This window comes from Syngnathoides biaculeatus, chromosome 9, assembly GCF_019802595.1.
Source record: "Syngnathoides biaculeatus isolate LvHL_M chromosome 9, ASM1980259v1, whole genome shotgun sequence".
NCBI classification, from domain to species: Eukaryota; Metazoa; Chordata; class Actinopteri; order Syngnathiformes; family Syngnathidae; genus Syngnathoides; species Syngnathoides biaculeatus.
In genome coordinates this window covers 22,235,582-22,249,979 of record NC_084648.1, presented here as the reverse complement: position 1 = coordinate 22,249,979, position 14,398 = coordinate 22,235,582, and the positions used below count along the sequence as shown (strand labels likewise).

The 14,398-nt window shown below is 41.0% G+C and overlaps 1 protein-coding gene across 3 annotated transcripts in view; it reads right to left on the bottom strand.

The window, feature by feature from the left end:
• The window catches only part of galnt7 (UDP-N-acetyl-alpha-D-galactosamine: polypeptide N-acetylgalactosaminyltransferase 7), a 113,108-nt gene that overhangs the window by 48,641 nt on the left and 50,069 nt on the right, over positions 1 to 14,398 (bottom strand). For all 3 annotated transcript variants that reach the window (XR_009796549.1, XM_061830958.1, XM_061830959.1), the window contains exons 5-6: positions 12,932 to 13,062; positions 12,205 to 12,284 (exon numbers count right to left, since the gene is read on the bottom strand). Coding sequence is in view for 2 of the 3 variants with exons in the window: in XM_061830958.1 (XP_061686942.1) it covers positions 12,205 to 12,284; positions 12,932 to 13,062 (211 nt within the window). In the remaining variant the exon portion in view is untranslated. The remainder of the gene's footprint in view (positions 1 to 12,204; positions 12,285 to 12,931; positions 13,063 to 14,398) is intronic.

Sequence of the window (14,398 nt, the reverse complement as noted above, 5' to 3'; positions counted from 1 at the left end):
GCCGAATGTCCAGGGTGACATCACGGACAGTAGATTCAGCCAATATGGCGACCACTTGGATGTCGGATGAGACTTCCGCAACTTTGCGCATGGATGACGTGCTCTCCGCTCATATTTTTTATTTGTGGGTTCGTATCCCACTGGGACCTCCACTCCCTGAGACGGGTTGCGTCAGGAAGGGCATCCGGCGTAAAAATTGTGCCAAACATATATATGCGTTCATCTGAGATGACACGGTGTGGCGACAAGCCGAAAGAAACTTACTATGTAGACATTGAAATGAATAATCTTATATGTTATCTATTTTAGAATGTTTATAGGGATGACACTAGACCTTTAAGGTCAAATGAAAGCAATCACAATAAACACAATCAGCACATAAGGTACACAAATAATTAAATAAATACTACCTGTGTTAAAAAAAAATATGTATATATATAAGGATGCCAAAACATGCTCCTCAAAGTGGAATCCAGTCATGGCTTACAGAAAATACTGAATTAAAAGATAACAGACCTATAGAGGGAAGTTTCCCCAAGCTAGTCATCCTTTCCAGTTTCTACACATGGATTTTCTTGAGTTAAACAAAGTCCAGCGTTAAAAATTTTGTTAAGGATTGATCTGCCAATTCTCTCAATGGGTGGAGATTTTTCCACATACAAGTGCTGATGCTATTACTGTCGCAAAGTTCCTGTGCAAATATATTATTTCTTCTCATGGCATCCCAGAAAAACTGTACAGCAACAATGGGCCACATTTCGTTAATGAAATAATCAGTAAAGTAGCTACAAATCTACAAATAACTTTGAAAAATAATTGTGCAGGATAAGTGGAATGAACCAATGGGACAGTGAAGTCTCGATTAACCAAAACTATGGGAGATACAGGGAAATGGATGCTGAGGATGGAGCTACCAGGCAAAAGAGCAAGAGGAAGACCAAAGAAAAGGTTAATGGATGTTGTGAGGGAAGACATGAGGGCAGTTGGGGCTCGAGAGGAAGATGCAGGAGATAGGCTAAGATGGAAAAAGATGACACGCTGTGGCGACCTCTAACGGGACAAGCCAAAGGGAAAAGAAGAAGAGTATCTTCAGATGAGACACCCAAAGATGGAAGTAAAACATGAAAAATATAATAACTGTGTCAGAAATTGAAAGAGAATTGAAAGATAAATGGCAAACTTTCTATCGGGTTTAAGGATGGCTCCAGAATTTTTATTTTTTTTATGTAGGTCTTGGGCTGTTCCATATTCATGCCAATTTTGGTAGACCAACAGTGAAGAAAATAAGTATTTGAACACCCTGCTATATTGCAACTTAGAAATCAGGGAGGGGTCTGAAATGTCCACTGTGAGAGATTATCTAAAAAGATCCAGAAATCACAATTTATGATTTTTTTAAATGATTTATTTGTGTGATAGGTCTGCTAATAAGTATTTGTACACCTGAGTAAAAAAGATCATTAACAAAAATTGTGATGTTCAGAGCTGTTGAAACTACAAAGGAATAAAGATGATGTTCCACACAATGAAGTTATGGGAAAGAGTAGTGGAGGCTAAACTCAGGACAGAAGTATGTGCGAGCAACGGTATGGTTTCATGACTAGAAAGAGTACCACAGATGCATGATTTTCCTTGCGGATGCCAGTGCAAAAGTATGGGGAAGGTCAGAAGGAGCTATTGTGTCTTTGGTCTAGCGAAAGCCTCTGACAGAGCACCGAGAGGAACTGTGGTACTCCATGCATAAGATGGTGTGGCAGAGAAATGTGCGAATAGTACAGGACATGTATGATGGATGAGGTGTACTGTAGGTGTAACAGAAGAATTTAAGGTGGAGATGGGGCTGTTTTAGGGATCAGCTCTGAGCCCCTTCCTGTTTGCAGTGTTAATGGATAGGCTGACAGATGAGGTTAGACTGGAATCCCCTTGGACCATGATGTTTGCAGATGATATTGTAATATTCAATGAAAGCAGCGAGCAATTGAAGGAATAATTAGAAAGATTGAGACATGCACTGGAAAGGAGAGGAATGAAGATTAGCCGAAGTAAAATATATGTGCGTGATTGAGAGGGGTAGATAGCAAGGGTGGACCACTTCAAATACTTGGGGTCAACAATCCAGAGCAATGGTATGGTAAGTGAAGATCCAAGCAGGTTGGAATAGCTGTTGGAAGGTGTCTGGTGTCTCTGCTAGGATGAAAGCCAAAGTTTATAAAACGTTGGTGAGGCTGGCCATGATGTACGGATTAGAGACGGTGGCTCTGAAGAAACAGGAAGCAGAACTAGAGGTAGCAGAAATGAAACTGTTGAGGTTCTTTTTTGGCGTGAGCAGGTTGGATAGGATCAGAAATGAGCTCATTTGAGGGACAGCCAAATTTGGATATATTGTCACGGTTGTACAAAATCGTATCGCCCTAGATTTTTCAATGGGAGGAGTATGCGTTCTGATTTACATCGTCTCTGGATCTTGGTATTTTATGATGAAGGTAGATGAACCTGTAATTACTGTTCTGAGTTTGTTCTGCCTTTTCACGATGTGGATAATCCCATGTTTGAAATCTATGATGGCTAGAGCAATGTCAAACATTTTTGTGAATCATGCCCTTGATTAGTGCAACTACAGCCAAAAGGAAACTTCTGATGCCTTTTATTCACTTGGGTGTAAAGGATGAACTTTCTGAAAATGCAACAGAAAGAGGGGAGCTTCTGATGTCCCCACTCGTATTTCCAAGATGATAAACAGGAGGGAGATGTTAAAGAAATCATTATTTGGTTTTTCTAAGTGCCAAATAGATCAAAATGATGAAAAAAAGTATGCAGCTTGTGAACTTGTTGAACTGTTCGTGCTCGTACTAACAACCAGAGGATGACGAATATGTGGCAACATGAGCCATGTCAAGATGCACACACTGCCCAGATAAAAAGAGAAGGTTCCTGTGAGAATGGGTAGTTTTCACTTCCTAGCCGGTGATGAGGAACCCAGGAGGATATGATGTGGATGAAAAACCTTGATTTGAAGACTGAGGATAACTTTGGATGTTTGCTCCTTTCATTTTGTGGACAAAAACCATAGAGGAAGATGCAGTGTCTTGGTTTCGATCACGAGAAACCTTCAAGATGAGATGCCGTGCACAATGTTGCAATAAAATCAGGTAGGATTTCATGAACATGAAGGATCTAACACTGTAGCGTGTCGGGTAGCAAATTGTAGTTTTACCTCTTTTTGAACAGTTCTCTTTGTGGGCTGCGGTTCAGGCAAAATTCCATAAATTCAAAGACATAACTAATTGTTCCATAGATATGACAATCATAATCAGCTTTAAAGGCCAAGTGTGGAAAAACACACAGTAGTCCAGCAGTCGGTTTTGCCCTGGTACGACATCCAAAATAAAGAACAAGAAACAACATCGCAAAAAGAACATGAGACATTTCTGTTTATAGGAACTATTCCTTATAAGATGTGCAAGATGTAAAATCTATACAGATGTTTTAACAATGTCAATTGTGCAAAGGGAGCAGTTTAAAATAACGAATTGTGTGGTCTACAATATTTAAAAATAAACATTGAAATATACATATATAAATATATATAGCAGCACGGTTGATCAGCTGGTAAAGCGTTGGCCTCACAATTCTGAGGTCCCGGGTTCGATCCCAGACCCACCTGTGTGGAGTTTGCGTGTTCTCTGCATGCCTGCGTGGGTTTTCTCCAGGCACTCCGGTCTCCTCGAACATCCCCAAAATATGAAACATTAATTAGACACTCTAAATTGCCGCAAGGTGTGATTGTGAGTGCAGCTATTTATCTCTATGAGCCCTGCGATTGGCTGGCAACCAGTTCAGGGTGTACCCCGCCTCCAGCCCATTGACAGCTGGGATAGGGTCCAGCACTCCCTGTAACCCTCGTGAAGATAAGCAGAAAAGAAACTGGATGGATGGATGGATGGATGGATAAATATATATAAATATATTAATACTGATTGGACCAGCAAGATGTGAACCTATGTATCATATACGAGGATCCTGAGTACTCATGAGAAGTTGGGCAAGTGGAAACAACATAAACTTGCTTATCGGTCTATTATTGCTTAGCTTGCTAACAACGGGATGCGTTTGTGATCAAACCTTTGATGTTGAAGAAACATCGAACGTGGACTCAACCTTCAACTACTAGCGTGAGAGCCATTGTGGTTTGAATCTCTTCCATCCCCATATCCTTTAAATTGTCAAATCCTTAATATTTTCCACACAGGTCGCATGTGATTTGGGTACCATATGTGCTGACTGTGTTTATGTGCGTTCATTTTACCTTAACTTAAAGGGCCACTGTCCATTTATATTATCATTTATATTATCATTTTCAAAAAATGACTTATGCCAGTTTGGGGAGCACATACTGGAAGCTAATTGAGATCCTGTTGATTCTAGGCTTTGTCACCTAGCCATTAAGGTGGATGGAATTATTGGACTCTTGAAACAATTATGGCATTTAAACCTAATGGAAATAAATGTTTTCAGAGTCTATTTTCTCCAATTCTAGCCATGGATCACAATACTCATTGTGATGCAAACATTTGATAAGATATTATAATTGGTTAGCTAAATAATGTATAACGTTGGGCAATTAGGCCTCCCTCCTGTTTGCTTTTCTGAAGAATGGATAGCTGACATGATTTTTTTAATAAATATTTTACATGTTACAGCTAAGTCTAAGGTTTGAAACCATGTAATTCCGGTCCTGAATGGAATAAAAAATACATTTTATTTGAAGTAAAATTGGGCAGCACAGTGGAGTCGCTGTTTGCCTCACAGTTCTGAGGACCGGGGTGCAAATCTCCATCCCCATGTGGGATTTGAATGTTCTCCTTGTGCCTGCGTGGGTTTTCTCCTGGAACTCTGGTTTCCTCCCACATCCGAAAAACAGGCATTAATTGGAGACACTATATTGCCTCTAGGTGTCATTTTGAGTCCGACTGTTGTCTCCACGTGCCCTGGAACTGACTGGCAAGCAGCTCAGGGTGTACCCTGCTTCCTGGCCGATGACAGCTGGGATAGTTTGCAGCACTCCTTTCACCCTCGTGAGGATGAGCAGCTCAGAAAATGGATGGATGAGGTAAGATTTTCACTTTCATTGCAGCTATTCTTTTGTCCAGTTAATTGAGCAGTCTGATATTTGTGAAGACGTCTTAAGGCTGAAAACATCCCGAAGAGAAAGCCAAGGTTTCTGTAAATAAAGGTCATCTGCATCTCGATTGCATTTGTGTTCTGTCACTAGTGAGGAAATAAAGGGTTCCCTCCCAAGTTTGTGCATCACTTTTTACAGTTTCAGTGCTTTGCGGATTTTTATTAATACAATTTATTTTTTTAAAACAGCAAGATCGGCATATTACGGAGAGACACGTTGATACCAGGCATGTGATTGGTTCCCAGCGCGACTTTGACAAATGACAGAAAGGGTGGTTTTATCCCGTGAGCCGATTGGTTGCACAATATCGAAGCCTCAGACAGCAACGTCTCTTGTCCCACCCATTTTTTTTCCATTTTATATTCCAAATATAAATAAACCATTAGATACTCCTACGCTGTACTCAGAAAATAAGATTGCATTTTTGATAAACTTTGGACATAGTCCGTAGCATTCACATAGCATTTCAAGACCGTTAAAAATGTGTACTCACCGATTTTCCACTGGATATACAAGTGGTCCTTTCATCAAACCTTCATGGATCATAAGTAAATTGATATGTAACACGTCTTCGTCCAAACAACTTCGTATCTAGTATGTATGTTAGGCAGATACGTTGATCGTGATCCAAGTTCATTCCGATACGCTCCATTTTTTTTAGACCTTCTCGAACTCACTGGCATTCCGCTAGAGTTGGCATTAGGTCTCCCCGAGGTCCATATTTTTGACTGTTGTTTTGGTTTGTCGTCAGTGTCACGGCCTCTCTCCAACACGTCAAGTTCCGCCTGTGTGTATTCTGGCTCAAACACATAAGATTGAACATTGTGCATTGTGCAAGAAACATTGAACACTCATCTATTAACTTTTGTGTGCTCCCATTCCGACTACTTTTGACAAAGTCTTCCTTTAACGGGATAAAGTCACTCCCGCTCTCGTTGGTCGATGTCACGCCGGGAACTAATCACGACCCCTGTATCAAAGTGTATTTCCGAAATATGCCAATCTGGCTGTATTTTTTTCTCCATTATTAATACCCACGACACACTGAAGCCGCAAAAAGTGAAATGGAAAGTATCAAGGGAACCCTGTAGTGTAATGTATGAATGAATCTCCAAAGCCAAATTTGCAAAGAATTGCAAACTGGAAAGGCCATTTATCATGAGCTTTTTCTGCATCAACATAATGTAATTGGATCTTGCAATTACAAAGAGGTTGCATAGTGGGGATGGGCCCTCTACAATCGCACTGGAAACCAGCTGACTAAAGAATTTAACATTGCAAAGAGGGACTGTGCAGCTAAACTGGAACAAACATCTTGGCGCCAAATGACTCCATATCAGTCTGGCATGGATTACAATTGCTAACTAATTACAACCGATGTTCCCCCCCAGTAGTAAACAGTGGGTCGCCAATGACCTGAACAGCTTTTACTGCAGATTTGAAATAGACACTTCTATACCTCTCACCCACCAAGCCGCACCACCTTCCTCTACACTGTTTAACATCCACGAAAGCAATGTTAGACAGATCTTCAAACAACAAACAATTAACAAAGCGCCAGGCACAGACCTTGTGTCCATATTTTGCCTCTAAGTCTGTGCAGAACAACTTGCTCCTGTCTTCACAAAGATCTTCAGAACAACTTGCTTCTGTCTTCACAAAAATCAGTCTCGAGAACTGTTCGAACACTCCACCATACATACCCAAAAGAGTAGCAGTCTCAGGTCTTAATTACTACAGGCCTGTTGCCTTGACATCTATGGTCATGAAGTCATCCGAATGCCTTGTGTTGGACCACCTCAAGAGCATCACTGGTCCCCAGCTGGACCCATTGTAGTTTACCTATTAAGCTAACAGGTCCACGAATCATGGCATCAACATGGGTCTGCACTTCATACTTGAACATCTCAACAGGGAGAGAACCTATGGTTGGATCCTGTTCGAGGACTTCAGCTCTGCGTTCAACAGCATCATCTCTGAATTCCCCGACTCTAAATTTCTTTCTAAATTACAATGAGAATGAACAGCCTTTATGGCGAGAGAGGGTTCTGCTGTCTAAATTCACAGATGGGGAGTATGCCAAAGCATTCGTACTTGATGTTGCCAAGAAACATTTTGACAACTTAGCATGAAGACAAGATAATTATAAATGAAAAAAGACGTCTTTGTTGGCAAGAACTGTTCACCATCATACCATCATGATGGCAATTCAAATTAAATTATGTTCACGATTAACGGATGGAAGTCTCAATGCCTGCATGAAGCTTAATCTAACGACGTGTGAAACTGACTATATAGACTGACTGCCCAGACTTTTTTACCCTAATATCTACTTTTAAAGGAGCGAGCCTGTCACGAGCTACCGACGACAGGTGGGGATGATGCTCCCAATGTTATTAATGTTATGTGATATATATATATATATATATATATATATTTTTTTTTTTTTTTTTTTCAAAATACACAATTAGCTTTTTGTGCACTGTGTTGTCTGTGCTTTCATCCTGGATCAGGCTGTGCCAAGGTGGAATTTTAAAATTACACACCATCTCATCCTGCACTTCCTACTTTGTTTCAAACAGACTTTTCCCACTCGGAAAATAGAAAATTTCGTGCAGTTTAACCACTTTTTCTTAAATTATTCACATACTCCAACAGTTATTGCATCTCAAAACAACAGCATTTCTTCTTTAACTGTCTCCATTAATATCAAAACTAAACATAAGCAGCACGTCTAGCTTGTCTTTGGTCTGATAAAACACATTGATGGGCTGCGTAAGGACTGTAACATTTGTAATTATGAGTGTACATCTTTAAGAGCAGGGATTGGGGGGCGGGTGTAAGGTAAACTAGGAAAAAGAAAGTGCGGCTGAGCAGCGGTTGTTAGAGAAAGTTCCGTGTGCTGCCTAAAAGAAACCAGTGGCTTCTTTTCATTTTTTACCGTACGAATGTGAATTGTGCCATTGGATCTAACAACCAGTCATCCCTCACTCACTGTATCACATTGCAAAATGCCACAAACTGCTGACCCATATGTGTATAATGACTTTCATAGCTTTTAGAGGTCGGGGTGGGGGATGGGGATGAGCATTTCTGGTCAGGGTCTTGTCAAAGAGTGTCAAATGTATTTGTATAGAGATTGTTGTTGATCGATTAATTTCCAAGATTGACATCGTTGGCAGCAGTCCATGAAAACACTCAGTAGAAAAAAGAGGCATCTTCACTGTCTTGTTGCTATTAACAAGCTTGCACTAATCACCAGGCCATGCTTACCTAATAGTGAGAGTGTATCACAAAATACTACAATATGGGAACTATCGACAAAAAAAGTTCAGTCCAACAGATTTAAAAATATCCAGGAGTCACGTAAATTTTTTTTAGTCTTATCAAGAAGGAAAAATATAAACAATGGCAAAAAAAAAGTGTCTGAACTGTAAAAGAGTGAGAGAAGGCCATAATCGTGAGCACACACCTCAAGACGAGCAAACATTTCAGGATTTTACATTTTTCTATGCACATTTTTAAAAATGCCTCACTAGTGCCTTCTACAAATTTTCAAATAAAGCATCCCTGGCTGCATGTTTGACTTACAGTGAAGAAAATAAGTCGTTGAACACCCTGCTATATTGCAAGTTGTCCAACTTAGAAATCATGGAGCGGTCTGAAATTTTCATCAATCCAGAAATCACAATGTATGATTTTTTTAATGATTTATCTGTAAGATACAGCAGCAAATAAGTATTTGAACACCCGTCTACCAGTGAGAATTCTGAACCACAAAGAACTTAATCCACCTTTAAAAGTCTATCTCCACTCCATGTATTATCCTGACTCAGATGCAACTGTGTGAGGTCATTAGCTGCATAACAACACCTGTCCAACCCATACAATCTGTAAGACTCAAACTTGTAACATGGCTAAGACCAAAGAGCTATCCAAAGAGAATAGAGAAAAAATTGTACATCTCCACACGGCTGGAAAGGGCGACGGAGAAATTGCCAAGCAGCTTGGTGAAAAAAGGTCCACTGTTGGAGCAATCATTGGAAAATGGAAGAAGCTAAACATGACGGTCAATCTCAATCTGAGTGGAGCCCCATGCAAGATATCACCTTGTGAGGTCTCAATGATCCTTAGAAAAGTGAGGAATGGAGCCAAGGACTACACAATAGGACTGGGTCAATGACCTGAAAAGAGCTGGGACCACCATTTCAAAGGTGACTGCTGGTAATACACTAAGACGTCATGGTTTGAAATCATGCATGGCATGGAAGGTTCCCCTGCTTAAACCAGCACATGTCAAGGCCCGTCTCAAGTTTGCCAATGATCATTTGGACGACACAGAGAAGTGAATGTTTGTAAGAAGAATGTAAGAATGTTTTATGGTCAGATGAGACCAAAATGGAACTTTTTGGTCATGTTTCCACGAACAATGTTTGGAGGAAGACGAATGATGAGTTCCATCCCAAGAACACCATCCCTCCTGTGAAGCATGGGGTTAGTAGTATCATGCTTTTAGGGTATTTTTCTGCACATGGGACAGGACAACTGCACTGTATTAAGGAGAGGATGACCGCGGCCATGTATTGTGAGATTTTGGGGAACAACCTCTTTCCCTCAGTAAGAGCATTGAAGATGGGTCGTGGCTGGGTCTTTCAACATGAGAATGACCTGAAGCACACAGCCAAAAAATCCAAGGAGTGGCTCCGGAATAAGTATATCAAGGTTCTGGTGTGGCCAAGCCAGTCTCCAGACCTAAACCCTATAGAAAATCTTTGGAGGGAGCTGAAACTCCATGTTTCTCAGCAACAGCCCAGAAACCTGTCTGATCTAGAGATCTGTATGGAGGAGTGGGGCAAAATTCCTCCTGCAGCATGTGCAAATCTGGTGAACAACTCCAGGAAATGGTTGACCTCTGTAATTGCAAACAAAGGCGACTGTACCAAATACTAACATTGCTTTTCTTAGGTGTTCAAATACTTATTTGCAGCCCTATCACACAAAAAAATCATTAAGAAGAAGGGTTAGGGTTAAATTGTGATTTCTGGATCTTTCTTTTTAGATTATCTCTCTCACAGTGGACATGTACCTACGATACAAATTTCAGACACCCCCCCCACCCCCCCATGATTTCTAAGTGGCAGAACTTACAATACAGCAGGGTGTTCAAATACTTATTTTCTTCACTGTTGGTCTACCAAAATTGGCATGAATATGGAACAGCCCAAGACCTACATAAAAAAAATTCTGGAGCCATCCTTAAACCCAAAAGAAAGTTTGCCATTTATTTTTCAATTCTCTTTCCATTTCTGACAGTAATTGTATTTTTCATCTTTTACTGCCATCTTTAGGTGTCTCATCTGAAGATACTCTCCCCCGTCCCCTTCGGCTTGTCCCGTTAGGGGTCGCCACAGCGTGTCATCTTTTGCCATCTTAGCCTATCTCCTGCATCTTCCTCTCTAACCCCTTGCCCTAATGTCTTCCCTCACCACATCCATCAACCTTCTCTTTGGTCTTCCTTTCACTCTTTTGCCTGGCAACTCCATCCTCAGCACCCTTCTACAATATACTCACTTTCTCACCCTTGGACACATCCAAACCATCGAAGTCTGCTCTCGAACATTGTCTCCAAAACATCCAAATTTGGCTGCCCCTCTAATGAGCTCATTTCTAATCCTATCCAGCCTGCTCACTCCAAGCAAGAACCTCAAATGGTTCATTTCTTCTACCTCTAGTTCTGCTTCCTGTTGTTTCTTCAGAGCCACCGTCTCTATTCCGTACATCACGCCTAGCCTCACCGCCGTTTTATAAACTTTGCCCTTCATCCTAGCAGAGATTCTTCTGTCACATAAGACACCAGACACCTTCGAACAGCTATTCCAACCTGGTTGGACCCGTTTCTTCACTTCCTTACCATACTCACCATCGCTCTGGATTGTTGAAACCAAGTATTTGAAGTCGTCCACCCTTGCTATCTCTTCTCACTGTAGCCTCACTCTTCCCCCTCTACCGCTCTCAATCACGCACATATATTCTGTTTTACTTTGGCTAATCTTCATTCCTCTCCTTTCCAGTGCATGTCTCAATCTTTCTAATTGTTCCTTCACCTGCTCCCTGGTTTCACTGAATATTACAATATCATCTGCGAACATCATGGTCCAAGGGGATTCCAGTCTAACCTCATCTGTCAGCCTATCCATTACCACTGCAAACAGGAAGGGGCTCAGAGCTGATCCCTGATGCAGTCCCATCTCCACCTTAAATTCTTCTGTCACACCCACAGCACACCTCATCCATCATACATGTCCTGTACTATTCTCACATATTTCTCTGCCACACATAGTCCCAACATTCAAAATCCCTACACTCAGTTGTAGGGTCTGTGCATTCCTCCTCTTCCTCTGACAACAAATCCGTTTTCCTCTGCTTCTTTTCCTTCGACCCACAATCGTTGAATTTCCACCGACGCCCTACAGGGTAGCGGTGCCGGGGGGTGGGGGGTGGTGGTGGGGGGCGTTGTTAACCCAGGCCACAACGTATCTGGTCTGGGATTCTTTAGATGAACGCACATATTTGTTTGGCACAGTTTTTACGCCGGATGCTCTTCCTGACGTAACCCTCTGCATTTATCCAGGCTTGGGACCGGCCTACAGATTGCAGTGGCTTGTGCCCCCATAGGTATTTGAAGATACTAAAGATGAAAAGTTGTTAAAAGCTTTTCATATTGTCTTAACGGTGTTGCATTGTGTTCCATATAATTGTGAAATACAGTACATTGAAAATGATATACGGCTTTATGCAAATCTATATCTGAAAAGTCTGGTGGACAATTTGATTAAAATGGATCCGGAATATGCCAGTATCCCAATGTGCCAGAACCTCAATGTGGCCAGAGACGTGATGGCCCTTAATAGCTGCTCACATGTTTTTTTTTTTTATTATTATTATTACAACTACAACTCAACCCCCAGAATGTCATTTATAAAGGTACTCAGATTTTTTTTTAACCACCATATCATTGTTACCTGTCTTTTGAAATCGGAGCCACCAACGGAGCATACCAGTTGACCCCAACCTCACAGTGAGCATCCAAGTATATTAGCACCTAAAAAAATAATAATTAAAACAAACACTTTGATATTTTTATTCATAGAGAACATGAAACCAGAACCAAATTTAACCTTAGTTCTAAAAGGTCAAATCTGTTTGTATATCAATACTCTGAGAAAGACAGTACAGTAATCCCTCTCTGTACTTCGCGGATCCCCTTTCGCAGATTAAGTGCATCGCGGATTTCCAGACCCCCCCCCCCCCCACAAAAAAGGAAAAAAGGTGAATCGCTACGTAATAATGTGCCACCCTCGGTGCAACGACATGGACCAATGAAGCATAAATAAAATCACATTTTTTAAAAACGCCTGCATGCATTAGTGCAGTACTGCAGCGGAAAGCCACATTGATATGATATAATGCGGTATCCCCAGCAAGATGACATGGACCAATGAAGCAAAAGTAAATAAATGAAAAAATGTATTTAAAAATTAAAAAAACAATAGCATAGATTAGTACTGTACTGGGGAAGGCAATGCGTCATCGCCAGGAAGACAAGGACCTATGAAGCAAATATAAAATATATATGCAATTTACCCCTACTTCGCAGTTTTTCCACTTTTCTCGGGTGGGTCTGGTCCCAATTAACTGTGAAAAATTAGGTATTACTGTGTATCGTAAGGATTGGTAACAGTGAGATACCTGTCCCTTTGTGGCCTTCTTAGCTCCAATACTTCGTGCCTGGATGAGACCCTCTCTCTTCTCATTCCTGTAGAGTTTCACAAGACCATTCCACTGCTTGATGTACATCTCCAAACGTTCCTTCAAATGGACTTCACAAAGAGGGAATTTCATTGTCATGGTGCTGTTCCAAAATTTTAAAAATGGAGTGAAGATACCAGAATCTTATTGGCCAGTCTGAGGGGAAGTAAGCAAGCAGACTTTAAAAATGGAATTATTAAGAAGACAAATGAATCTTAATCTCATTCTCACAGAGACTTTGGGTGACACTAATATTGTTTTTCCTTTCGTGCTAGAAAAAGACAGAAATCCGGCACAATAAGACAATTGACAAAGCAGTGACAGAGAAAAACCGGGAGACCCAAGACGAATATCCCAATCACCATAGACTACAAAATTATAGTCAGGTATGCTTGACTTTGTTAAATTTCTTAATTTTTAATGATGTGGAAATAGGCTATTGTTAAATTCACTATCCATGTACTCAAAACTGTGATCTGATCCAAATTGTGAGTTTCTGGATCTACTGAACCCTGATTATTCTGTGTGACCTCTCTCCTTATTTATATTCACTCCTGATTCCAAAAGCCACTGTGAAAGACAATGTACATAAATTGTCAAATTAACACACACACGCACGCTCACCCACACACACACACACACACACACACACACAACACACACACACACACACACACACACACCACGACTATATTGGGGCGTGCTTTTGTACTTGTGTTTCATACTCTGATACTATGTAATGGAACCACCCACCAAATGTTGATAAAAAGAGGGGAAGCACTTCAGACGACTTGGGAGAGATTAGTGTGGTGCTTATTCTTGTAGATGCTCTCACTTTGTAAATTTAAGTAAGTGACTCCTGTTGTGATTCTTACATGCACAGAATTCAGAAAACATTAATTTGCTCATTTTCCGTCCCGCTTATCCTTATACTAGTGTCACAGGGGGTGCTGGAGCCTATCCTTTGAGTGAGATTATTCTCAATGAGGCGCAGGTGAGGAGCTGCTGCCAAGAGCCGCCGTGTGAACAAGGCAGTGGCATGACCACGCCCCTGACATATTTGTTTGAATAGATGCATCACTTAAATATGATCTATAATATAATTTGAAAATGGTTCCATGTGCTGTTTCACTGCCAAGATGCTATTTGTTTTATTCTGGGTTCTTTTTCTTCTTTTCCTTTCGGCTTGTCTCATCGCCATAGCGTGTCATCTTTTCCATCCAAGCCTATCTTCTGCATCTTCCTCTCCATCACCAACTGCCCTCATGTCTTCCTTCAGAAAGTCCATCAACCATCTCTTTGGTCTTCCACTCGCTCTTTTGACTAGCAACACCATCCTCAGCACCCTTCTCCCGATAAACTCACTGTCTCACCTCTGGACATGTCCAAACCAACGAAGTCTCCTCT